The sequence below is a fragment of the Eutrema salsugineum genome, unplaced genomic scaffold (genome assembly GCF_000478725.1).
Source record: "Eutrema salsugineum unplaced genomic scaffold, Eutsalg1_0 scaffold_15, whole genome shotgun sequence".
Taxonomy (NCBI): Eukaryota; Viridiplantae; Streptophyta; class Magnoliopsida; order Brassicales; family Brassicaceae; genus Eutrema; species Eutrema salsugineum.
This window is the reverse complement of record NW_006256867.1, coordinates 3,158,342-3,185,411: the sequence shown is the minus strand read 5'-3', so window position 1 is coordinate 3,185,411 and position 27,070 is coordinate 3,158,342. Positions and strand designations below refer to the sequence as shown.

Sequence of the window (27,070 nt, the reverse complement as noted above, 5' to 3'; positions counted from 1 at the left end):
TCTCCTGGTCCAGAATTGTTATGGTACGTGAATTTGGACTCTTGGAGACATTGCTTTCACCAATTTAGCACCTTTTTTCTCACTTAATTTGTTGTATTTACGTTCATATGAGAGAGAAAAAAATCAAAAAAAGAATCATGCCTTTCCAGTAGAAAACATTCTGATTGTAAACTGTAGATCTTCATTTGCAATTGACAATTACGTTTACAATTAACAAATAAATATATATAAAATGCTTGTAGGTATTGGTTCCAAAAAAAAAAAACAGTAAATCAAACGCAAACGCAAACAAACGATTGAGACCAAAGTATCCGTAGAATCGGTAAAAAGGATTAGACGAGAGTAATAGCTTTTAAATAGTAGAAGATCAAGTCCCAAATCTATCCACAAAATACATAAACCAAGCTGTTTACTACACATTTCTTCTAAGATGTCTAATCTTCTCTGTATAAAAAGACTGAAAACTTTATCCAAAAGGCATCTCAAAAAGAGAGTGAAGAAACACTTCTGCACAGAGAGCTTCAATAGAAAAACATCACAAAAAAAAAACCCTCAGATACCTAACATGGGCTGTTTAGACAACATATGCCCGTTGCTGAGGCACAAAGAAACCGCATCAAAACACGTCGTTACCTGCAAGAGTATAGAAAGGTGAAGAGACAGTAAACACAAAGGGTCTCATGATAATTACAAAGTTTTAACCACAGTCACTAGTTTGCTAATCGCTTCTACACAACATGAGGTAAGTGTTGAAAGGTTTTCGATTTAACGAAAGGACTAACGCATATAGGATACACAGTATCTACATTTCAACATCAGACAGAATCAGTCTATGGCAAGTAAATTCTTGCTCGGCCTATTGATCAATTCAGAAACCACCGATTCTTTGTTTATGATCTCATGATCCATGACAGACGAGTATATAAGCAGAAAGCGAGACGTACCACTAATATTTTCAGAGTGAAAACAGCAGAAATCATGTTACTTCACTTGTCCGAATGACTCCGTTTGGCTCTACGACGACCATGCTGATGAGACTGTCGGATAGGCTTCTTTGTCTTTGTGCTGCAACATACAAACTAAAGGTCATATTGTGCAATCAAGTATGGAGTATCTTTAAAACTAATCTTAACATCTTAGCAATAATGGATTAGTGATAAAAGACTTGCCAGAAGAGAGAGCAGAGGAATTTGTACACTATGAAAATGGGTAACGCCAACAAAGCAGAGGCCTGCAGTAAACAGTTTTTCAATTTGTAAGAGAGGAAACCACACAGAATATAATATCTGAATGGGCAAGACCAGAAAACATACTGTAAACCAAATGAACTCTTTGGTGGCAAAAGGTTCCGACAGCTCATGACTCTTCAATTTTCTTTCCACATTGGCTTGAACCTTCACAGATATACACAGTAATGAGCTTAAAAGCTCATATACTCCTCCAGAAATGGCATTATTCATATCCAGATTCTAGAGTGTCTATATATTAGGGCCACAGATTCTGACCTGATGGTGATACGTTGTGGCAGATTTTAGGAACTCTTTGTAGTAGTGAATAGCTTTCTTTGTGTAAGGCTTCATGGTAGCTCTAACATTATCAACATGGGGTTTTGTGGCCGTAGCCACCTGATCAACATATGGCTTGCTAAACTTTTTAGCCTCCTAGAGAGTTAACAAAAGCAATAAGCGGAAGTTGTCATCAGCCGATGGGGCTGAAAGATAGTATTCCGTGAAAAAAATTAGATAGATAAAAAAATAAAATTACTTCACCTGGTAATAGGGATCTACATGTTCTTGAAACTTGACAATATGTGGAGTAACAGCACTCTTGGAAGCATGGTAAGCGTCTTTTGCTTTGGTAGATAGTGTTTGTACGTGTGGCTCAACATGCGTTTTGACAGTCTCTTTAATGGCTGGAATATATTTCTGCATATAGAATTTCATAAGCAAAACCATAAAAGCCTGATCTGAGAAATAGATTTCATATCCTGTAAGCTGCTTACAGTTTTAACATTAACCATGTGAGGTTCAGCCCACTTTTCAGCTTCATCTTTGATAAAGACCCAGATGGTATTCAAGAGCTGGTGGACAAAGGTCTCAAGGTAGGATCTCAAGGACAAGGGTCTAATGGTTCCCAAAGGCAGCAAACCAACTCAGCTTTCTTGCTCAGGACCATTGAAGTGCTGAAGAGCATCAGTGCTCAGTCTGAGTCGAGGAAGTGTCCAAGTTAATTGAGAAAGCCTCTCATGTCTCAAAAAATCGTGAAATGTTAACTCTATTAACCTAACCTGAAAATTAATCCAGTGTACAGCAAGCCAAGGGGGGAGCCACGAGCCATGAACCTGATCAAATAAACAATTCATGTCTTAACCTTCTTCTCAATTTCGGCTTTCCAAATTTACTAATTTGTCTAAATCAACGCAAAAAATGTTACAATGTATTAGAATAACTCAAACACTCAACAAAACACGGAATGTAAAAGTTACCTCCAGCAGTTCCTTAGCCTTTGTGGCTGCTTCATGCCTCATCCGCAACATTTCTTCCTATAATTTTATTTTGATCAGAGTCAACAGTGATGGCAGGAAACCAAAAGTCGTGCGGAACATAAACTTAATCCAAAAGCATCATCATACCTCAGAAATTTTAAGAGCACGCTCAAGTTTTCGTATTTTGTTCTTTTGCTCTTCATTAGTCTTGTGAAGCTGCAGGACTTTCTTGTTAACAATTGGTATAAACAAAACGCACATATCTATCGAGCAACTTGCATAAAACTCTAGATATCTATATTCACATCAAACACAAGGCGCCTTTATAGCAAATAATAGAGTGAGGTTAAAGATGGCATTGAATAACAATCCCGGCTTAAACCTTAACAAAGTCTAGCTAAGCTATTTAAACGATTCTATAAATTTGTTAATAATGCATGTCAAGAGAAATTGAACCAAGGGATGTAAAGAACATACTTTCTCCACTCTCGAGTGCAATTCCTTTAGTTTTTTCTCGGCTTCACTAGTCCGAGCTTCTGTGGATTCTTTCTCCTTGTTCTTTTGCTCAAGAAAGTTCCTAAGCACCTCAACCTATATGTAGCAGTACCAATCACATGCCATTTGCAAATAACAGGAAAACAGAAGATGAGTTCTCAAATCAAGATCTTACCTGCTTCTCTAATTCAGCAGCTCTTGCTTGAGCTTTCCCCAACAATTCCACAGAATCTGATGAACCTTTTTTCTATAGACAAGTGAAAACAAAAAACAATCTAAGACTCCAAAATCCGAAAGAAAGATTGATCTAAAGAAGCTTAAAGAACACATGGAAAAATCTATACAAAGATGTCTGAGCAAGGAATCAACTGAAGTGATGCATACTCTTAGTGAAGAAACCTCAGTCTCCAAGGAAGAAACCTTGTCTTGTCTCTCTTGAAGAAGCTTCTCCTTCTCTGCTGCTAATTCCTCTCTCCCTTTAAGTTCTCTGGTTTTGTCATCAATTTGGGATTCTTCACCAACCAAAAGAAAAAAAAACAAAAAAATTATAAACAGGTCTAAAATCCGATCGGAAAAAATGAAAGTAAAATCGAGAAAACAAAAAAATAGTAACTGTTACAATCATCTTCAAGAGGCAAACAAAGCTAACCTAGGACACGGATTTTAGCATTAAGCTGATCCAATTTGATCTCAGAAGCGGAAGTTACACCGCCGTCGGATCCGGCGGGCTTGGGTTCTTCACCGCCGTCGATTTCGGCATCGGAAAAGACACCGGTGGTGAAAACCAAGGCGAGGAGTAGTAACGAAGCCACGAGCTTCGCAGCCGTCATGTCTGAAACTCGAGGAGTAACAAAAACAGAAAGATGATCGCCGGAGATTTGCCAACTAGAGGATTTTTGATTTCTCTTTGTAATTTATGAGTTCTTGATCAATTTTGGACACACAGTTTTTTTTTTGTTATTGTTTTTTGTTTTTATGATTAGGAAATGAGAAAGAGGACAAGAAGACGAGCAGTTTTTTTTTTTTTGATCAGGAAGAATATGAGATGTGGTTTCGTGGATAACACGTGGCAAACTTTGAAGATGATTATTAATATCAAAATAAAACTTTTTTTGGATAAAAATCAAAATCAAAAGAAAAAGCTTACATACCTCCCATTAAAGGTAGACTAATAGACACTGTGATATCGTATTTTTACCAACGTAATATATTATTCGTTTACTATGTCTCAAATTTTATTAATATTTATTACCACTTTTTTGTTTTAATATTTATTACCACTTTTTTGTTTTAATATTTATCACCACTTGAGAAAGTGAACATTATATTGTTTTAAGAATTGAAGAGATCTTTATCCATAAATTGTTACATGTAAATGAGAAAATATATCCGCATTCCTTTACTAAAGAATAAAAAAAATCAAACTTAAAATATTTAGAATTCTTTTTCAGGATAAATCAAAACATACACTTAAAATATTTATGTAGGCCCTTACAAATTTGTTTTTTATGTGATAACATTGTTGGGTTGCCCCTACGCACGTGGTAAGCTCACACGGCTCAAGAGCTTAGGGGTGGGTGGAAAAAAAATTTTGGCCGTAAAGAGATTTTTAATGGGCTAAAACATTTTGGTCAAACTTGGGCCTAAAACATTTTCACTAATATGAATATCTACAGTTTGGCAAAAAAAGAAGGAAGTGTAACTTGTGTAGAAAAGATTATTCTAATAAAAAAAAAAACACTACACTTAATTGGTGCGTTTCAAATCATAGATATTGTGTGTCCTCTGAGAGCATCGTTTCAAATCATAGATATTGTGTGTCCTGTGAGAGCATCATTATCGCATATACTGAAGTGGGTTCTTAGCCCAAAAAATTAGTTAAATAATGGACTAAAGCCCAAAAGCAAATAGAGTCGATCCTTATTTTGGAGCGGACGGAACCGGTTCTTCTTGGACACGTGTCAAACATGCATTAAACAGATTATCGGTTTTATTTTTTTTCCTCGGCCAAATCGCATTCATCGGACATTTTTCTATTCGATCCAATTTCTTTCCAAACTGGATCAATTTTCCTCGGCCAAATCGCGTTCTCGTCGTGATCTCCGGCGATATCTCCGGCGCGAGGTCCATATCCTCCGGGTGAAGACGCATATGACGCCGGTGGTTCTCTTCTACCATATCCCCGACCAATTCCTCGGTACCTCAATCTCATCTCCACTTTTGGTTTATAATTTTTGATTTTGGTAATATTTTGCTTTATGAATCCAGTTTTTTACTTTGTTTTCATAATGATTTTGTCTTCATTTCTCTCTTAAGATAGTTTACGGATCGATGGTCGATTGATGTATGTGCTCAATAGTTTGGTTGAATGTGAAGTGTTTGGTTGTTTGCTCGAGTAATTTGGTTGTTGGTCGTTGTGAATCTATTAATGGCTAATGTTGTTTCTTTTTTTTAATGCAGATAAAGGAGATGATCAGTGAGGTTTTGCATCACATCGTCCATCTCATCTGGCATTCACAAGCTCTTCAGGTTTGTCTTCAACTCATCCTGTTGGTAATAAATGCAAAGTTAAATGCAATTTGTGTTAGATAATGGTAGATAAATGCAAAGTTAGCTCTTCTCTTTCTGGTTAGTCATAAATGGTTAGCTTGATGAATGCTTTGATAATTTTAGGTAAATGTCTTATCCATGTGGTTAGAAAGGGTTTATGGATTGTAATAAATAAGGACTCCAAACTTTGATTCTTCTTCTCCATATTCTCGGTGGTTCTTCTTCTATATCTTCTCGGTGCTTCTCTTTTTTCTTTACTTTCACCATTATCGGCTTCTTCTTCTCCTTCTTCTCTAATCACTTTTCATATTCTACTTCTGTTTCCTTCTTCTGCTTTTGTAGTCTTCTCCTTCATATCTATTTGCTTGTTCTTTTCCTTCTTCTCTATTCACTTTTCATCTTCTTTTACTGTTTCATTCTAAATCCATATAACATATGGATTTCTCTCAAACGTCAAACTTTGTTAATCTTCTTAATAGTCAACAAGACAGGGTCTTCTGCGGATATGCAGAAAGCCTTGGTGAAGAACCGAATGCATTTGGTCCAAGTCTCCGTGAAGCTTCGCCTGCAGACAAAAAAGAGAGAAGAACATGGAGCCCAGGGGATGATGTCTTGCTTATAAGCTCGTGGTTAAACACGAGCAAAGATCCCATCGTAGGAAATGAGCAGAGATGTGGGGCTTTCTGGAAACGCATATCTGTGTATTTTGCCAATAATGCTGAAGGCCGTGAACCTGCATCGGCGGTGCAGTGCAAGCAAAGATGGCAGAAGATAAACGACTTGGTGTGCAAGTTTTGCGGGTGTTTGAGGCTGCAACAAGAGAGAGATCATCTGGTCAGAACGAGAATGACATTCTCAAAATGGTGCATCAGATCTTCTACACTTCTCACAAGAAGAAATTTACTTTAGAACACACGTGGAAGGAGCTCAGAAATGATCAAAAATGGTGTGATCTTTCTACTAACAAAGATGGGAGCTCCAAACGAAGAAGGTTAGAAGATGGTCCAAACGATGATGACATTGCAGCTGAGGGAAATACCTGCAAAGACAATGGAAACAGCAGACCTATAGGAGTCAAAGCTTCAAAAGCAAAGGGAAAGAAGAGCATTGAAGTGATGAAGGTTCCAATGGCTGAGTTCCAAACAATGTGGGCAATAAAAGAGAAGGACAATGCTCATCAATAAAAGATGACTAAGCTGTCACTACTTCAATGTCTCCTTGGGAAAAAAGAAACCCTTACTGAGTATGAAGAAGATATGAAGAAGAAGCTGATAAGCGAACTGATTTGAACTTCTGTTTGATGTGAACTTGTTGTTATTTTAAGTTAGTATTTCTATTTCTGTTTAAGCATGATCGGTTATGTCTTTTGTGTTGCTCGTTGTGAACTTCTTGTTGTTTAAGTTAGTATTTGTTGTAAGACCTTTAACAAGTTTAAGCATGATAGGTTATGTCTTTGGTGTTTGGTTACAAGTATATGTATTTGCAAGTTAAGTGTTTTTTTTTAAATATGAAAGAAACTTGTTATTGTTGTTATGTTTTTTTATAATGCTCGGTTGTGGTTATGATTTCTTAACGTGTTAATGTTGTCTTTTGGTTTCAGGTCGGCACATAATTACAATGGTGGTGGGCACAAGAACACAAATAATAGTCACAAGCAATTTGTCATGTAGTTTGTGTCTTTTTTAAACTTTATTTTGTGTCATTTGACACCACATGTTGGATTGTATTGTCAGCACCACTATTTTTATGAATTATTATCATGAGTTGTCTATATATTGGCAATAAACGTTTTGAGAAAAATACATCTCTCATTCTTCTTCTTCTATTGTTGTTCTCGATATCAACTTCTCCAAAATATTTCCCTTGGTTGCTTCATCGTTTCTCATTCTCATATATCATTCTTCTTCTTCTATCTTTATTGTTGTTATGGCTTCATCATCCAATAACAACAATGATGGATCACTTGATGATTCTTTTAATCAATATTTTGATGATTCGTTTAATCAAACTTTCCAAAATCTCTTTTATCAAACTTACGAAAATCTGTGCACTCAATATGAAGATCATCAAGAGGCACCCAGATCAAGAAAAAAAAGAGCTTATATCGAGAGAGAGCGCGAAGAAGGCCATAATCGATTATGGAACGATTACTTTAGTGAGAATGCTACATATCCCGCAAATTATTTCCGACGCCGTTTTAGGATGAACAAGCCTCTGTTCATGCATATTGTGTGGAAACTTTCCAATAAAGTCCCATACTTTGGCCAGAAGAAAGATGCTCTCGGAAGGTGTAGTCTTTCTGCACTTCAAAAGTGTACAGCAGCCATACGTCTTTTAGCATACGACACTGCAGCTGACACGGTTGACGAATATCTCCGACTTGGTGAGACTACTAGTCGTAAATGTCTGGAACATTTTGTTGATGGAATAATAAACACCTTCAGTGATGAGTACTTAAGAAGACCCACAGCAGAAGATCTTCAACGCTTACTTAATTTTGGAGAGCAACGCGGATTTCCCGGAATGATAGGAAGCATCGACTGTATGCATTAGGAGTGGAAGAATTGCCCTACCACCTGGAAAGGGCAATATTCACGAGGATCGGGAAAACCCACAATCGTTTTTAGAGGCGGTTGCATCATATGATCTGTGGATATGGCATGCGTTTTTTGGACCCCCAGGTACCTTAAACGACATAAATGTGCTTGATCGCTCACCTGTTTTTGATGATATCATACAAGGTCGAGCTCCGAAAGTAAATTTCTCGGTCAACGGAACGGAGTATAATTTGGCATATTATCTAACAGATGGCATCTATCCAAAATGGACAGCATTTGTCCAATCAATTCCACTTCCACAAGGAGAAAAAGCACGTGCTTTTGCTCGACATCAAGAATCTGTCCGAAAAGATGTGGAACGTGTTTTCGGGGTCTTGCAAGCTCGATTTGCTATTGTTAAAAATCCAGCTCTTTTTTGGGATAAAGCTAAAATTGGAAAAATTATGAGAGATTGTATCATATTACACAATATGATAGTACAAGACGAAAGAGACAGGTACAGTCTACTTGATGTTTCAGATTTCGAACAAGGAGAAGGAAGTGGAGGTGGTAATGTCAATAATACGTTTCAAACGAATATGCCCTCAAGGGTTACTAATATGATGGCTGCTCGACTAAGAGTACGGGATAGTCAAATTCATCATCAACTGAAATTCGATCTGGTTGAGCATATATGGCAACAATTTGGAGAAAATTAGCCAAATAATTGAGTTTTTATTCCTATGTTTTATTTAATAATCAACTTTCTGTATTAAGTGTTAATGTTATGAATGTTGTAATCAAATAATTAGATTTTTTTTAAATAAAACATATTTCTTTAAACAAATTTTTATTTAAGAAACCCAACGGGGTATTAGCAATGCACCATTAGAACCATTAAGTTTCTTAAGAAGTTTCTTAATCTATGTTTAGTAATAAAAAATTATTAAGAAACCCATTTGGGGTATTAGGGATAATGATGCTCTGAGTTTTTGTACTTACATTTCTGAATACATTACTTATATAAGTCAATTGACCAATAAGAAATAAAAGTCATAATAAAAAGAAGAAAAAACTGAATTCATGTCTCGGAACGTCTTTGCTAGAATATCTGTACGTTATTCTTTGTGAGGGGTTGGTGGACAATAATGAAAACTGTTGGAGGTGGGCTTAGCACCCCCAATTAGCTAGGCCCATCTTACATAATAAAAGCCCATAGACCAAGTCAACAGAAATCCAGTCAAAGTCAACGAGTCCGGTCAGCATGGTCCCGCCAAATCGCCATCATTAGGACGCTGATCTACAGTGTGCGGAGCCGAGCAGAACCTGACACGTGTAAGGGCAGTTCGTCCACAGTGGCCTATGCGTGCAAGTAGCTCGGCGAAGGACCATCATCACTTGCCGCGGAGTGGTTCAGACGCGCGGCTCGAGACGCCATACCCGCGAGATGCGCTGAAGCTGCCACGTTGTCCCGATTTGGAGGAAACTCGTCTCCTGGCTCCCGCTATAAATACTCCCAACAGATCATTTATGAGGGGATCCGAAATTTATGACTCTCTCTCTCTACTTTAATACACTTGTCTCTCTACCGAGCTCGCTGTAACAATATTAAAAGCACCAAAGTGGACTCTTTCCAGACTTAGTTCGAAACACTAATTGTTCTCTCCTTACAAATACTACTTACGTCTCCGACCTGACCTTCTATCTTCCTCACAGAGCTAAATCACTCTTATTATACGAAAATCTCACCCCGAAATCATCTCTAATCATCATCATCTATTAAACATACTTAGTGATCTCCAAGATCAACAAAAACGAGGAAGAACTCTTGATTTGAGTCTATTTGAGTCAAATCTATTAAATCAATCACAAAATGTAGCATAGTCAATACCTGTTTGTCTTGGACAAGACCCATATAGACCCTTGTTATCTGTTACACATATGTGTGCCACTTTTATAACTATAGGACTCGTCAATGTAACAAGAAAATATATACCATCTTCTAATGTTTATGTTTTATCGTTTTCGTTGACCGTAAGGTTATGAGCCGATATCCATACATTTTGTTATACCGAAAATCAAAATATGGAGAGCTATTAGTCCTTGATGTATATTTTATTGTTGAATGATCATTCTCTAATAATCATATAACAAACATTAAGGTCGTCATTGATTATGGCACGTATAGAAGATCCGGAATAAAAAAGCCAGCTGATTTTAACAAATTAACAAATTTCTCCATTATTAATTATTTCAATCATTTTTATTTTTGTTGGAAAATCAGTTCAATCATGTAGGCTGATTTAAAAGGTACTTTACTGAAGAATTATTGGAAGATGATCCTGCGTACTTGGTTCAGCTAAATTAGTTTTTAAAAACTGTTTCTTTCTGGTAAAAATTAACAACTGTTTCCTTTAAAGCTTTGTAATTATCTGTTTCGAAATACAAACTAAAAATTAACAACTGGTTCCAGTTCCACTTAACAAAAATTTAAAATATGATCATTTTAGGGAAGTGCCGTTTATTATTTTAGAGAAATGCCGTTTACATCCACATGCAGACAATCACATGCAACGTAACCACACATAAGAACATGTAGTCCGATATGAACCGCATTGTACGGGCCAGACGAATTCTTCTTTTCAGACTTTAAAAATAATAAGTCTATATGCACTATATGCAGTGCTTCCCCTCTAATTAACCACCGCACAAGCAGAGATCATCGCCGTCAAAACTTTATTATTTCCTTCATTCCTTGTAATTTTGTAATGCTCAAAAACTTTAGAAAGTAACTAAACTTTGACGTTTGTGTCCAAAAATCGACGCCAACTTTTTTTGTTATGAACTTATGGGTTTATGTATTAAGTTGAAGTTGGTGTTGTTAGAATAAATTTTATTCTAAGCATATGAGTTAGTCGTTGAAACAAATGATTATGTCTTACTCGTTTTTTGTACTCATACATGATACATGCATAATATATTTACTATATTAATTTATTAACATCTTCCTTTTGGTTACTTTGAAACAAAGTTTACAAATACAGAAATAATTTATTTAGAGAACAGATATAAGTTACAGACGCAATTTAATCTACTAGCTTTAACAAGAAAAAAAAATCTGTACTCTGCAAATGTAAACTCAATATATTCACTTTTGCGGCATGTAATAATTTTATTTTAAAATATGGAGAGATTTGTAAGAAAACCTAATTTTCAAAGTTCATATTTGTTTTTGTCAACAAGTTCAAGTTGGTGTAAATTAATTAAAATACCCTAAAGCATATGATTAGCCCAATATCTTAACAAGAAAACTACAGAAATAATTAATTACATCAGAATTACAAGGTCCAACACCTTTCTCTATATATCCCCAACTCTCAAAATCCACCACGTCCTCATCACTACACACAGAGAGAAGAAACACAAACACCAAACCGCTAAACCATCACATAGACAAAACATAGCACAAAACCCATTTCTTGTCTTCTGTCTCCAACATGGAAGCCAAGAAGTCAAACAAGATAAAAGAGATCGTTAAGCTTCAACAGATCCTCAAGAAATGGCGGAAACAAGCAAATGCATCAAAAGCAGCCAACAACAACGAAGACAACAACAACAGCAATGGCGGAGGAAGCAAGAGCATCAAGTTTCTGAAGAGGACACTTTCATTTACAGATGCAACAGCTGTTCCTAAAGGGTATCTAGCTGTCTCGGTAGGGTTAGAGAAAAAGAGGTACACAATACCAACAGAGTACCTTAGCCACCAAGCTTTCCTTGTTCTTCTGCGTGAAGCAGAAGAAGAGTTTGGGTTTCAACAAGCCGGTGTCTTGCGGATACCTTGTGAAGTTTCTGTCTTCGAGAGCATATTGAAGATAATGGAGGAGAAGAACCAAGGGTACCTGGTGATGACAACAACAGCTAAACAGGATTGTAAATTCAATGCAGCAGTAAATGACGAGAAGAGTTACAGGCATCCATCGGAATGTCCTCGGACTCCTTCGCACCAACCACACAGCCCAATGTGCAGATAGTTTTGTTCATTTCTTGTTGCTCCTGAATCTTCTTCCTCTCTTTGTTGACTTAAGCCTTTTCTGCTTATTTCCATGTTCCCACTTTTTCTCTAGGGATTTGGATTTGTGTGCTTATAACTGCTGAGAGAGAGAAGAGAGATTTTGAATAATGAAATGTACAAACCGATAACTGAAGCTGAAATCAGAGCCTCTATTCATGGAGAGCCGTTGTTCTTTCTCTGCTCTGTTTCGATTTTTGTTGTGGTTACATCTGAGCACTGACAGATGAAAACTTAAAATGACTTTGTCATATTCTCTGGTGGAAATTTCTTACAAGAATCCGACAACCGATCGATATAACCAATTTATCCCTGATGACATATGCAGTAGCCTCGTGGTACAAGAACAAATCAAATACTGTGTAAAGTGAATCAAGTAAAAAACACTATTTGAGTTTTGCATACACATGAAGATTTAAATCGTTTGTAATCTAGTTGTCTGCATTTGCAACACAAGTCAGTAAGAACATCGGCAAGCAAATTCATGACACAACCATCTCCTTTTGTTGATGTATTGGATATCTATTAGTTTGGAGTATCTAATACAAGTTGATGTATAATCTCAGCAGAAAGAACCTAATGAAAGTGGAGGAGAATGAGTCACATGGATTAAACATCTGAATTTTGTCATTTAACTCTATGCAGAAATCAAATGATTCCAAAATGCAGAAATCAATTAGAATAGACTTTTCTACAAAAAATGATTCATGTTTCTATTTGTGCAGTTTGCGGGTTTTCCGGAACAACCATGTGAACTAAAGTTGCGATTATGTTAGAGTAATCAGAGATTAAAAAGCAATAAAATAATCCATAATGGAATCAAAACAATAATTACGGAATTGTACCATTAATCACCAACTGGAATGTGGTTGTTAAACTATTCAAAGGCGAAAAAGTACGGTATCCTAAGCTTCTTTAACGGAAACTAAAGCTATAATAAGGATACTTAGTAATATAATATGCTAATAACAGAGTCACATAAATATTCTTATGTAAACTAAGTATCTCCATTATTGTGTTCACATGCATAGACGAGTACGGCAGATCACAAGGATTGATTTGACCATCCCATAAACCAATCAAGATTCAAGAAAGCAAGAAAGATGTTCATGTAATCATATGTTTGTTCTCTGCCATATGAGTAATGATGGGCAAAGTCAAAATATAAACATCGAAAGATTCGAGATCCGATAAATCAGAAAATGGCCACATGACATATGTACCTGAGATTTATACCATCACAAATTCTAAACTAATCTCCTGAACCTGATATTGAGGATAATCAAATAAGAAACCTTGGGGAAAGGAGTTGCACATTCTATAAAAAGATAGCAAAGCAGCAGATTAACAAGAACAGCCATATGCCTTATTATAAGACAGCAATTAACCATTGAGGTTACAAGCTAAACGACAAGGGAATCAAAAATTTCATGCATTAATCATTGAATGCATATATATATCTACAGAGGCACATTGCAGAAAAAAAAACCAGGAAAGGTTCACACATGAACATAGAGGTCAGTGAAGAAGCCAATGCAATCACTAATCTGATAAATGTTACAAATGTGCTAATACATATGGCTAAATCGACGAGTAAGACAACAGTTACATATATAACAATGAGGAAAAGGAAGAAAACCTGAAACATTACTTTGTGTCATTGAGCTTAGAACAAAAGTTCCTCGCCGTCTTCTGCATTAGGAAATGTAACACACTTGAACACTTTACACTTTCTACACAACACATATCCCACCTGTTTAACATTATTCAACTTCAGAAATCAGACAACCATTTTTCATAGCTTCATCCAAACAATTTTGGGGGAAAAGCGCTAAGATCTTAGGTTTTGTAATTACTTACAGCTCTGCAAGTTGGACATCGACGGTAAATTCTCTTGTTCTCAGATTTAACATTTGTTTTCTGTCCTTTGCAGAAATCGCAGAGCAACCATCCTTTCCCGTTACAGTCCTCACACAGAATCAAAGCTTCATCGTCTCCCTTTAAACGGAAAATCATCAAATTCAATTGTCAAATCAGAACAATTCCAATTTCAGTTTCATCGGTTTTCTTGTTTCTCAGTCGTCATTTGGTACCTGCGACTGCTCGAGCTGGCGCTCTTGTTGCTGAAGTGGAACGCATCGAAACTGCTTAAAGAGATAACAGTGACGTCGACGCGCCGGGGATAAATCCGGCGACGGTGATGATGGCATAAGCCGTAAATAAGATGAATTTGGAGGCTGTAACGTTATCCAAGTCGCCATTTTGCTTTTGCCTTCTCCAATCCAGACTTCCGTGGTGGTTGATTCTGTCAACGCACAGTCCCCGGTTTAAGTATTTAATGGGCCGATAATGGGTCTATGAAGGCCCATTAACTTGGATCAAAAATAAAACTCATAATAGAAGAAGCTTTGATTAAAAATGACCACACTTTCAGCATCAATTATTTTGTCAGTAGGGACCCGGCTAGGGACAGCTTAATAAAATAACAAGGAAAAATTTGCAAAAAAACCTAGAAGTTTCAGATTTCACTAAAAAAATCTAAAAAATTAAGATGTATTTTAAAACCTAAAGTTTCGTATAATGCATTTTAAATCCTAACCGTAAACGGAGTTAACTTTCTAACAGAGACTAAAACGCACCATTTAATTAACTTTACAAAAACGACCATGTTTTATTCTTTTCTACAGAAAACACTGTTTTCAATTTCTTTCATCAGATCATCTTTGTTTCGTCTGCTTCTTTTCGAAACAGAGGTAGAATCAAGCTTTTATGTTTGTTTTTAATCAATTTCTATTTCTGGTTTTGAGTTTAAACGATTTTTAGATTTGAATTTTAATTGGAGATTTTATATTTTTAGGTTTTGGGTTTAATCGATATCTAAGTTAAATTTTGATTGTCAGATTTTCTGTTTTATGGCAAACAACATTAGATAACAAAAGCTTATTCACACGTCTTTTAGAGAGATAAATTCATGTCAACGATTCTTAGAAAAATCATTTCCCAAAAAGAAAAAAACAGAAGACTCTTTATATGACAAAAACCAGCTTCTTAACTTCATCCTCATCGGTCCTTACTAACTTCAACAACGAGCTTCCAAACTTCACAAAAACCAGCCTCCTAACTTCGCAAATACCAGAATTTTTATCAATGGAATTCCTAAAAACAAAAAGACGAGAGCATAATTGGTTACAAAAATAAGGCAAGAGCAGATTTGATTATAGAAGATATAATTGACGGTACCTCTTCCATATTAGTTTGGTTATGAACAATTGGCTGTGAAACTTCTTCTGGAGTAATGGCACTTCTTCTAAAATTAAGAATTTGGCTTCATTAGAGAATTCAAACCAAAATCAAAAGAATCTGAAATTAAGAATTCAAAGGACACGTGTGGAACAACATGAAGAAACAAAGCAACCCAGTAAATCGAAAACGAAAAAGACTATATAATATTCCAAAATTGAAACTTATTCCATAGTCACACAGAAATTTGAAGATTTGGATTTTTTTTCTTATCCAAATCGATATAGAATTGATTTTCTCTTTTCATTTTTGCGTCGCCAACGTTCTTTCTGTGTAAAAGAATAAAACACAGTCGTTTTGGAAGGTTAATTAAGTGGTGCGCTTGAGTTTTTTGTTAGAAAATTAACTCCGTTTACAGCTGAGTTTAAATTTACATTATACGAAACCTTAGGCTTTAACATACACCTTAATATTTTTTTGGGTTTTTTTAGTGAAATTTTAAACCTTTGAGTTTTTTTTTTTGCAATTTTTCCAAATAACAAGGAAGTGGCTGATTCGAAATTGGTCGATAAAAGATAAAATAAATAATACACATGTATTTGTGGTATTAAAAATCATTAAAAATTCGATAGTGTTACGAAACGTTGACGAAGAAGATGTTCTTCACTTAAATCTTTTCCTAAAAACTCATTTCCCCAAATTTTCGAGTTCGTCTCTGGAAACAAAATTCCGTGCGAGAAATTCTTCCATGGCGTTGGACGAAGAAACCCGGTCAGAGCCTCCGCAAGTGTACCTCAGTTTTCGAGGAGACCTGCGCCAGAGCTTTATCGCTCACCTCGAGATGGCGTTGAGAAGGAACGGAGTCAACGTTTATGTAGACAGTGAAATCTCGAAGGGTCAACCTATTGATAGCCTTTTCAAGAGGATCGAAGAGTCGAAGGTGGCGCTTGTAATCTTCTCGGAAAGGTACACTCAATCGTCATGGTGCTTAGACGAGCTGGTGAAGATAGTAGAATTAGCTGAGGAAGGCAAACTCATGGCGATTCCCATTTTCTACAAGATGGATCCATTCCAAGTGGGACGGCTTGATGGAGATTTCGGAATTAACTTGTGGAATCTCGGGAAACGTAATTCTGACTTCGACAAGCTCAAGAAATGGAAGGAAGCTTTGGATCTCGTTTCAAAAAGAATAGGGCTCGTGTTAAATGAGAGCAGGTATGGATTCTACCCTGCCTATCTTACTACATAAATCATACTGAACTCGAAGAGAAGAGAAGAGAATGAGAAGAGAAGAAGATTATTAATTGTCGGTTCAACTGTTGTAACATAGAGAGGAAGAGAGAAAGAGTATAAATAGTAGGAGAAGACTAGTGGGAGAGTTTTATGCATTGTTAGATGTATCTTGGATAGTGTTGGGACTATAGGAGACGAACTCTTGAATAAACCCCTAGATCGTGATTGTTAATTCTCATAGTTGATCAATATAGTAGTGCAATGGCATCATAATGGAACCTTCTCAGCTACAATGGGCTTAAGTTGTGTGTGCGTCTACCATTGCTAAGGCCTTACTCTGTCAGGGAGTCTCATTGTTTTTTCTTACATCCATTTTGCAGTAGCGAATTCATGTTTATCGAAGAAATCGTCAATCAAGTCCAGATGGCTTTGATCCGTCTTCCAAGGGATCAGCCTGAAGCTAAGTTTCCCGAAAAATTACGAAAGGACGATGATTTACTCGGTGAAAAAAACTCTGACGCAACCCCTAAGCTACAGGATAGCTCTGAGAACAATAAAGTTGGCTCACCCAATGAAGAAAACAAGCAAGAAAATGTAAGCGAAAGCTTTACCATGGTACCCTCCTCAGAGCATAAAGTCTACATCAATTTTCGAGGAGCTGACCTACGCCATGGCTTTGTCAGCCACCTCATCCCGGCCTTAAAAATGAACGGGGTCGGCGTCTTCGTAGACCAAATGGAGGCGAGAGGTCAAGAAATTGGAAGCCTTTTCAAGAGGATCGAGGAATCAGAGATCGCGCTCGTCATCTTCTCGGAAAGGTACACTGAATCGGCATGGTGCTTAGACGAGCTGGTGAAGATCAAAGAAACAAAAGAGGAAGGCAAACTCATTGCGATTCCCATTTTCTACAAGGTGGAGCCATCGCAGGTTAGAAAACTGATGGGACAATTTGGTGACAACTTTTGGAGGTTGTGCCGTAGTAGCCGGGCTGGGCATATCATGAAATGGAAGGAAGCTTTGGAATCTACTGCGTCCACTTTGGGCTTCGTCTTGAGTGAGGGCAGGTGATTTTAAATTTATAGCTTACTATTGGCTTGAATTGGTTATTGTTGAAATTACTAGATTCTTCGTGCGTATATGATCGTTGCCACTTATCCGTTTTTTTCTTAATGGTTATGGCAGTTCTGAGAGTAGGATCGTCACTGACATCGTCAAGAATGTCATGAGGATTATATCGGAGCAGGAAGGAGAAAAACCGTCTCTATTTCCTTCTACAGCGAAAGGAAAAAGAACTGAATTGCCCACAGGAAAAGAAGAAAAGCTTTTTGGAATGGAGCTACGTATGGAGCAATTGGAGAAAAAGTTGGAGTTTGATTGCAATGATACTCGAATTATTGGAGTTGCTGGGATGCCTGGTATTGGTAAAACCACTCTCGCAATGAAGCTGCACGAAAAGTGGAACCGCAAGTTTGTCCGTTGCGTTCCTTTTCTGGATATCCGTAAGAAGTCAGAGGACTATGGGCCAGCGGGGCTGCGAAAGACACTCCTGGAACTTTTACTCGAGGGGAAGTTAAGTGACGAGTCAACACATGGATCTGTGAAAGTTGAACTACTCAAGACAAAGATTTTTGCTGTTCTAGATGACGTGAGTGACAAGGAACAGTTAGAGTTTCTCCTGGGTGAACTTGACTGGATTAAGAAGGGAAGCAAGATTATTATTACAACGTGTGACAAGTCATTGCTTGAGGGATTCACTAATGATACTTATGTGGTCCCGGAATTGAACGATGGAGAGGCCTCTCAACTCTTAAGATATCATGCCTTCGATGGTCAATGTAGTCCCACCAGTACCTTCCTGATGCTCTCTAGAATTTTTGTGGAATACGCTCGAGGACACCCATTGATTCTCACATTACTAGGTAGGGAAATTTATGGGAAAGGCGAGGCTGAATTGGAAATGGTGACAGAAAAACCCAATATGATGGTCCAAAATGCCTGGAGATTCTTTGCTGAACAACTAAAACTTAGTGACAAGCAGAAAGATGTGTTTCTCGACATAGTGTGCTTTTTTAAATCAGAGGATGAGTACTTTGTTAGGAGTTTACTAGATTCAGGAGATCCTGACTCTACTGATGCTGTGAGTGAAGTAAAAGATCTCGTTAACAAGTTCCTGATTACAATCACTGATGGCCGAGTAGAGATGAATGTTCCACTACATACGTTCTCTAAGGACCAAGGTTCTCCTCGGTGGCTTAGCCTGTCGAACTACGAAGAAATCATCAGCGTGCTAACGAAAATGGAAGAATCAGTAAGTTTATTTATTTCCTGTGAAAGAGAATACCCAATCATGTTTCTAGCATTCTCTGGCTTTTCTAAAATAAATGTACAGCAGTACAGGTAATCTTTTATAGGAAATAAGGGAAAAACTGTTGCCCTGTCTGAAACCTGAACACTAAGATAAATCAACAATAAGTAAACTCTTAAGGTGGATCGTGAACTCTTTTTCCACTATGTACTTTGAAAACAGGAAATAACAATAATAAACGATAACTTAGAAAATAGAAAAACATTTATATAGACAAGGTTTCTAGTTAAACTGTAAATTTTTGCTAACATGTTTTCCTTTTGACCTGCGAACAGGATGTCAATAACGTAAGAGGTATTTTCTTAGACACTTCAAACTTAACGAAGAGCATGTGCTTGGACATTTCAACCTTCATTGATATGCGCAATCTTCGATACATGAAAATATACGATTCTTGTTGTCTGCGGCAATGTAAAGCTGACTGCAAATTACACTTCCCGGATGGGCTTGAATTCCCCTTGGAAGAGATCCGATATCTTCATTGGGTGAAATTTCCATTGGAGGAGCTTCCACCAGACTTCAGACCGGAGAATCTTGTTGACCTTAGGCTGCCATACAGTAAGATTACACGTGTTTGGGAAGGCGAAAAGGTGTGTCTTTTTGTGCCATCTTTTTGCATAGATGTTTTCACTTGATGGCTTGTGCAGTTTTTGATCGGTGGTTGAATTTTGATAGGAGACACCACGGTTGAAGTGGGTAGATCTAAGCCACTCGAGTGAGTTGCTTGACTTGTCAGCATTGTCAATGGCTGAAAATCTTCAAAGACTCAATCTGGAAGGCTGCACGAGTTTGGATGAGTTGCCGGTGGAGATTCAAAACATGAAGTCTCTTGTTTTCCTGAACCTGAGAGGATGCATACGTCTTTGGTCTCTTAAGATGAATTTAATCTCTTTGAAAACACTCATCCTCAGTGATTGCTCAAACCTAAAGGACTTTCAGCTTATTTCAGAAAGTGTAGAATTTTTGCATTTAGATGGCACGGCAATCAAAGGACTTCCTCTGGCTATACAGAACCTCCGGAGGCTTGTCATGTTGAATTTGAAAAACTGCAAAATGTTGGAGTCCCTTCCCGATTGTCTGGGTGACCTGAAATCTCTTGACAAGCTAATACTCTCTGGTTGTTCAAGGCTTAAGAATCTTCCGGATGTCAGGAATAGCTTAAAACATCTCCAGATTTTACTTCTTGATGGGACAGGAGTAAAAGAGATGCCAAGCATGTCATGCTTCACTGGATCCGAAAGCCCAGCTTCTGAAGATACGTTCTTACAACCTCTAGGATCACATTGCAGCGCGAGAGAATGGCCATGTGGTGTTAGGGAAGTATCCTCACTGCGACGTCTATGTTTGAGTGGAAATGATTTTGTCACCCTGCATCCTGACATTGGGAAACTTTATAATCTGAAATGGCTCGATGTGAAGTATTGCCAGAGGCTGATATCTGTTCCAATGCTTCCACCAAGACTTCAGTACTTTGATGCACATGGTTGTGATTCACTGGAAACAGTTGCAAATCCTGTAGCCCTTTCCGTGTTGTCTGACCCTATCCATGCCACTTTTAATTTTTCCAACTGCAACAAGTTGGATCAAGACGCAAAGGATAATATCATTTCCTATACTCGGTGGAGAAGCCAGTCAGTGCTAGATGAACTAACACGATACAATGGGGTATGTCTATTTATCTCTATCAGTTTCCAGTCTCCATTGCTGCATCTGTGGTGTCTCATCTTGTTTTGGCATTCTCTTTTGCAGGGTTTAGTTTTGGAAGCTTTGATTGGAACTTGTTTTCCTGGATGGGAAGTACCGGCGTGGTTCAGTCACCGAGCCTCTGGATCGGTGTTAAATCCGAAGCTGCCTCCACACTGGTGTGACAACAAGTTTACTGGGATTGGTCTATGCGCTGTTATCGTATTTGATGGTTACCACAACCAGAGGAAACGTGTCTTACTGAAATGTAATTGTGAGTTCAAGAATGAAGATGGGTCTAGTAACCGCTTTTGCTGCACTGTTGGAGGTTGGAGCGAACCAAGTAACACATCACGGGAGATTGTGTCATCTCATGTCTTTATTGGCTTTACGAGTAGGTTGGATATCAACAAAATTAGTGAAGAGGACGATGAATGTGTTTGTACTGAAACCTCTGTTGAGTTTGAAGTGACAGATGGTATGGAAGAGATCAGAGGTTGCGAGGTGGTGAAGTGTGGATTTAGTCTGGTATATGCACCGGAAGAAAGGGGAAATATATGTTCAGCTTTAAAAACTGAACTCCAATAGAGAGATGAGAACATCCCACGTGAAGCAAAACACAAAACTCTTGTCGAGACAATTTTAGAAAGGTGAGAATCCTAAATGAGTTGGATCTTGAGCTACTGAGTTTGTTTTAATCGCTTGAGTCATGAAAAAGTGAAGCAAAAACTGCATATATTTCAATAAAGTCTGGGAGAGATAATAACTCACCCATCACAAGCAAAATCTATTATATTATTTGCGAAGTCAAAAAAATTGATTATATGTATATTTTTGTGCTTACATCTAATATTTATTTATTGTTTTACATATTTTTATCGATTTTAATTAATTGTTTATTAGTCTTAAGTAATGTAGCAAATTTTGTTGTGATTAGGTTATTAAAACGTGTTTTATTTAAAAGTTTATCGGCCTGTTTTATTATAAAGTCTGCAGTTTTATTATCGATAATAAATTCATCCATATAAAATATCGTATAAAAATAATGATTAATTCAAATTTAAACTTTAACATGATATTAAAGTTAACAAAGAGATTGTTTACCTAAGCTCCGATATAATAATTTTATGTCCACGTTTGCGTGAAAGATAAAAATCGACAAAAATGAAAGATAATTCTGATAAAAGAGGGAGAGATTTTTGTCTAGGGAGAATGAGAAACTACAGTAATCTATAAACATAATGTATACAAATAATGCCTATCTTAGAGATGAAACTTAACATGATATCAAAATTATCAAAAAATTGTTTAATTACCTTAGGCTCTGATATCAAAAATTATGTCCGCGCTTAAAAGATAAGTACCAACAAAGAGAAACAATTTCCGTGAAACAAAATGAAAATTTTAGATAAGAGAACAAACTCTGAAAGGGTAATCGTTGGCGTTACCGTGAACTTAGCCATTTGATAGAATCCAACTTGACAAAAAGAAAAGCTTTCAAGTATGAGATAAGAAGATAAAACAGAACGCAGTATTTTTATCTCTTCTGTGTCTGTACTCCGATCTACATAGTTTGATTAGTGCTATCAAAGGTCAATTTACAGCTTGAGCTATAATTCTCGATTCAATTATTACAGATTAAGCTATGAACCTGTTGTGTTTGAGGCTGGTATTAGCAAGACCAGAAGCAAAGGTCAAGACAGATCCAAAAGAGAAGAGAGAGGAGAATGGTATTGTCTCTGATGTAGGAGACATATTGGAAGTAACTAGAGAGACCTTAAGAAAGCTAAAAGTACACAAGCTACCAAAAGGTTTATTTTACCTACGTACTGATACCATGTTTCTGCGATCATGCTTTTGAGAAAGAAAAGAACCGAGAAGACAAAGTGACAAAAGCTAGAAAATAGATTGTCTATCTACACTCAGCATGGTTTTGCGCCCGTGCTTGCGAGAGTTAAAGCCTTCAGGGTCGTGAAATTGATCAGCATTTATTAAAGCCTTCAAGAACATGTAATTGATCAATATTTTATCACTGTTAGTTTGTCACTTCTGTGTTTTTGATATCTGATTAATATGGTTGACAAAACATTTGAAGTCTTCAAGTACATGTAAGTATAGATAAGAACTGGATAGAAGGAAAGATAAAAGCTACCAAAGAGGTTGTTTACCAATGCACTGATACCATCGTGCCCACTCTTATGAGAGAGAAAATAACCTACGACATATAAATGATAATGAACTTTGGCGAGAAGTAGAGGATAAAGAAGGCTAATACAAATCGAAAAAGAAGAAGAAGAATTGTGAGAATACAAAGATGATGAAAAATAAATCAAAGACGATGATGAAGATGCTAGAAAATAGTGAGGAATAAGAAAATCGAAAGATATATAAGAGAAATAAGAAAAAAAGTACAAGTCAAATACGATGAAGAATTTGGGGCAGAAAAAGAAGACAAAGGGCATACAATTGGAGAATGAACAAGAAGACGAATAAAAACCAAAAAAAAATAAGGAAAATACAAGAATGAACTAAACCATAAGATTAAAAGTAAGAAGAAGAGTAGAACAAAACAGAAGAGAAAGAAGAAGAAGACAAATGCGAAGAGGGAAATGAAATAGAAGTTGAAGACGATGAAGAAGAGGAAAGAAAAGATAAAGAACAAGAAAATTGAAGTCAATGATAAAGAAGATGGAAAAGACGAAGAAGAAGACCAAATAAAAGAGAAAAAAATCATATTAATAAAACTTATGACAAGACGAAAATGTTGAAGAATAAGAAGGAGAAGAAGATGATGAATTTGGAGAAAGAGGGAGAGACAGAAATCGAGTTAATGCTTTCAGGGACATGTAGACGCTTCCAGGGACATATAGATGGAGAGTGAGAGTGTGAGAGAAATAGAGAGAAAGAGAAAGGGGGGAGAGAGAGAGTTAAACATTTCAGGTACGTGATATTAAATATATGTTAGTTCGTCTTTTTGTGTTCCTATTTTTTAATATACGAAATACTTTTTACTTTAAATATAATTTTCAAAATCATATGATATATACAAAGTAGGACGAGAGAGGAAGGGAGAGAGTGATAGAGAAATATTGAAAGAAAGAGAGGGAGAGAGAGAGAATGATAGGGAGGGACGCATGGAGGGAGATAGAGAGAAAGTTAAAGTTCTGAGGTATAGGTATTTGATTAATATAAAAGACGAAGGAATAAGAAGAATATTAAGTCGGAAAAAATGAAGAAGACGAAGGCGATGATGAAGAAGAATAAGAAGATAAGGAAAATATGTGGAAAACACGAAGAAGACGTGACCAGAAAAAATCCTAAAGAATAAGAAGTAAGAAAAGACATATAGAATGAAGAGGAGAAGGAAGAAGAAATAAAAGAAAATAAAAGAAAACTAAGAAGTAGATGTGAGATAATAAGGTGAGATAAAGGTGGAAAACGATAAAGAAAGATAAGAAAAAAAGATACAGAAGAAAAACCAACATATAAATAAGAAGGAAAAATAAGAAGATGAAAACGATTATGTGGAGACGAAGAATTCATTTTTTTCTTAGTTCAATTGGTTTTTGAGTTTCATACACTTATTTAGTAGCATTTGATCTTTAATTTTGGATGGTGTTTACTTTTGGGTTTGTTTTATTTTATCATCTATGTTTTAAATGATTGTTTTAATTCTCTTCAGTCGTCAGTTTATAACATTAAGTTCTGTTGTATGTTTTTGTAACCCCTATGCTCATGCAAGGGGTTTAGGGTTTAGGACAAGATTGACGAAAAAATTTACACCCAAGAATATCTTAATAGTATAAGATCTCACGAGTGCCGAACCATGAATTAAAATTAAAAATAGAAACACCTATTATTTTGCTTTGGAATATTGACCCTAGAGGTGGTTTATGCAATTGAACAAGATTCTTGATAACACAATTGGCCAAACATGTTATTCAAGCTAGCCACATAACTGGTGAGTATATTAGTCAAAGTTTCTTTTTAGAATGAGGCGCAGAAATTTTTTTGTAGCCATCGCCTATGCAATGATTATCAATAAAAGCCAAGGATAGACTTTGCAAAGGTTGGACTATATTTACCAAAACTCGTATTTTTCCACGGAGAACTTTATGTGGCTATATCCTGTGTTACTTCGAGAGCTGGTTTGAAGTTTTTGATAACGGATACTATAGATAAACCACAAATCAATACTTTGAACGTTGTATACAAGACCATCTTTCAGAATGTAAGGATACAATAGTTTATTTTATTTGTTTTGGTGTAGACTTTTACTCATTAAATGATTTGTTTTAATGACACTTTGGTTTACTTATGCTTCAGAATTGATACTTTTACTCTTTTTCCATTAATGGGTTTCTTGATTGTTGAGAATCGATACTTTTATTAAACATAAAGGAAATCGAGTACAAAGTTATAATGGTGTTTGAAAAATATACACTGAGAGCTAACATCAAACCAGTAGATAAAAAAGAGGGGATATATAATTTATGATATCAAAACCCACGCATATGCACATGTATTCACTTAATTTATACAAATAATGACTACTTTAGAAATGAAGTTTAACATGGTTAGATGATCCTTTGTTTTCTATTGTTTTTATATTTGTGTTTGATATATTATTAATAATAAATTTATTAATGTGGTTATTTAATGAAACTTCTCTATTTATGCAAGTCGCGAGCCAGGCATCTAGTAGACTAATATATGGTATTTTTATTATTAGATTTTGTGGATTGTGTATCTCTGGTTTGTTATGACTTTTATCTTTTTCATTCAATAATAATAAGTATATATATATATATATTTACTATATAAAGTTGAATCGTTTAACATGAACATGTAATTATAACTCACAAGCTTATGAAATGTATTATTGCTATTTTAGATCGAGACATAGTCAATGTAAAAATTTTAACTTTTCATAAAAAAAAAAGTTTTTTAATAAGATGGAAAATCAAAAAAGGTAAAATATAAGAAAACATCAAAAATACAAAATCAAAAAAAGTTTAAATTATTAAATCTATATAAAATTCATTATATATCAAATTCCGAAATAATGATGTTTAGATAAAATTAACGTTTGAAATTTTATTTTTGAGTTGTCTCATTTATTTAAACAGATTGTTTATAGGTAATGTAGATCAGCGTTGAACTTTTTTAATTACGAATCATAAAATATAATTTCTGGATAACTAAACTTGTTTTTTTACTTTAAAATTAAATTATATAGATTATAATTATGCAGAAAATCAATTCTAGAATTAAAGTATATATATTTTTTTTTAATTTCAATTGCGTATCTTGTGAGCCTTAATCTAGTACTTTATAATATAAAACTTAATCGTTCAACGTGAGTATGAGACATAACATAATTATAACTTATGAGATCTTGACATATGTCATTGTTAATTTGGATTGTGAGATAAATTTATTTAATAATACTAAATTTCAAACAATACAAAAAAAATAAAATTGAATTTTCAAAAATTTAAACTGATAAAATCAAATATAATATGAGAAAAAATACAAAAATGTAAACTATTAAATTTATAAATTTTTTTGGGGATTTAAACAATTCATTAAATATTTTTAATATGACAGACTTTAAGAATCAAGAGATATAAGTAGTATTTTGAAAATTATGATTTATGAGTTAGATTGTAAAGAATCTTTATCCTAAAAATACTAGGAAAAAGCAAAGTATTTATAGGAAGTTACCTGATTCGGGTTAGTATACCGGATCGGTCCATAGATGGTGAGTCGAGTGGAATCGGCCCATGATCCGATTTGACTGGGTTCGAATCTTGTGATGGCGTTATGTTTTTCGTGGTCTTACCAACTTTCTTTGGCGTGTTCTGCCTGCTACAAGATTGTCCATTGGCGCGTCTCTTTCATTTCAGTGTACGAGTCGGGTCGGCGGTTCAGACGCGGTATGGCTCTTTGCTGAAGCATTGCTTTTTTCCATGGCTCTTGCGAAAGGTCACTGTCATCTGACACACGTAAGAAAAAATGTATATTTTTTATTTTGACATAAGAAAAATGTATTAAATGCCAATCTCGTGGGTTTGTAAAGAGATAGGCAATTAAATCAAACCGATGCATATTTCTATTGTCGAATGGAGGGAAATTTGAATGCTGTTCTCGCTTAAGTTGTTTAGTAATACGTGGCCCGGATCCCGCAATATTGGGACTAGCTGCCGCGAAGGGATGACCTCGCTCTCCAGGTATCTGTGCGGATCACACTTTCTTATATCCCGATCTTTTCTGATCACCAAACTTAGATCTAGGAAATAGGGAATGTGAGCTCTCCTCCTCCTGACCACTTAGTTTCCGACTTTCTTGTTACTCACAACGTGTACTACGCTGTCAGACATGAGTAGTCCGAGAACAGGTGACCTATCATG

At 36.0% G+C, this 27,070-nt stretch overlaps 5 protein-coding genes and 1 long non-coding RNA gene across 6 annotated transcripts; 4 read left to right on the top strand and 2 right to left on the bottom strand.

Annotated features, from left to right (window-relative positions):
- Window positions 1–296: 296 nt before the first annotated feature.
- LOC18022341 lies at window positions 297–3,955 on the bottom strand. The gene is made up of 14 exons (XM_024158446.1): window positions 3,630–3,955; window positions 3,365–3,492; window positions 3,156–3,227; window positions 2,963–3,076; window positions 2,633–2,701; window positions 2,486–2,542; window positions 2,274–2,341; window positions 2,003–2,108; window positions 1,770–1,925; window positions 1,506–1,661; window positions 1,314–1,394; window positions 1,170–1,231; window positions 945–1,065; window positions 297–633 (listed from the first exon to the last, which is right to left on the bottom strand). The coding sequence occupies exons 1-13, from the start codon at window positions 3,808–3,810 to the stop codon at window positions 987–989; spliced, it is 1,329 nt and encodes a 442-aa protein (XP_024014214.1). The 5' UTR covers window positions 3,811–3,955; the 3' UTR covers window positions 297–633; window positions 945–986.
- Window positions 3,956–4,948: 993 nt separating this feature from the next.
- Window positions 4,949–7,115, top strand: LOC112088154. Its single transcript, XR_002900369.1, has 3 exons — window positions 4,949–5,177; window positions 5,441–5,509; window positions 6,010–7,115. It is a non-coding gene; the product is annotated as an uncharacterized LOC112088154 (long non-coding RNA).
- A 617-nt stretch (window positions 7,116–7,732) lies between these two features.
- LOC112088021 lies at window positions 7,733–8,914 on the top strand. The gene is made up of 2 exons (XM_024158167.1): window positions 7,733–7,891; window positions 8,061–8,914. Exons 1-2 carry the CDS (start codon window positions 7,733–7,735, stop codon window positions 8,784–8,786), a joined length of 885 nt encoding a protein of 294 aa, XP_024013935.1. The 3' UTR covers window positions 8,787–8,914.
- Window positions 8,915–11,384: 2,470 nt separating this feature from the next.
- LOC18022340 (auxin-responsive protein SAUR72) lies at window positions 11,385–13,590 on the top strand. The gene has a single exon (XM_024158407.1). It carries the CDS (start codon window positions 11,565–11,567, stop codon window positions 12,096–12,098), a length of 534 nt encoding a protein of 177 aa, XP_024014175.1. The 5' UTR covers window positions 11,385–11,564; the 3' UTR covers window positions 12,099–13,590.
- A 19-nt stretch (window positions 13,591–13,609) lies between these two features.
- LOC18022339 lies at window positions 13,610–14,440 on the bottom strand. The gene is made up of 3 exons (XM_006404910.2): window positions 14,230–14,440; window positions 13,997–14,134; window positions 13,610–13,889 (listed from the first exon to the last, which is right to left on the bottom strand). Exons 1-3 carry the CDS (start codon window positions 14,395–14,397, stop codon window positions 13,803–13,805), a joined length of 393 nt encoding a protein of 130 aa, XP_006404973.1. The 5' UTR covers window positions 14,398–14,440; the 3' UTR covers window positions 13,610–13,802.
- A 1,609-nt stretch (window positions 14,441–16,049) lies between these two features.
- Window positions 16,050–21,467, top strand: LOC18022112 (disease resistance-like protein CSA1). Its single transcript, XM_006404909.2, has 6 exons — window positions 16,050–16,591; window positions 16,990–17,673; window positions 17,792–18,917; window positions 19,250–19,564; window positions 19,650–20,639; window positions 20,724–21,467. The coding sequence occupies exons 1-6, from the start codon at window positions 16,125–16,127 to the stop codon at window positions 21,243–21,245; spliced, it is 4,104 nt and encodes a 1,367-aa protein (XP_006404972.2). The 5' UTR covers window positions 16,050–16,124; the 3' UTR covers window positions 21,246–21,467.
- Window positions 21,468–27,070: the final 5,603 nt, after the last annotated feature.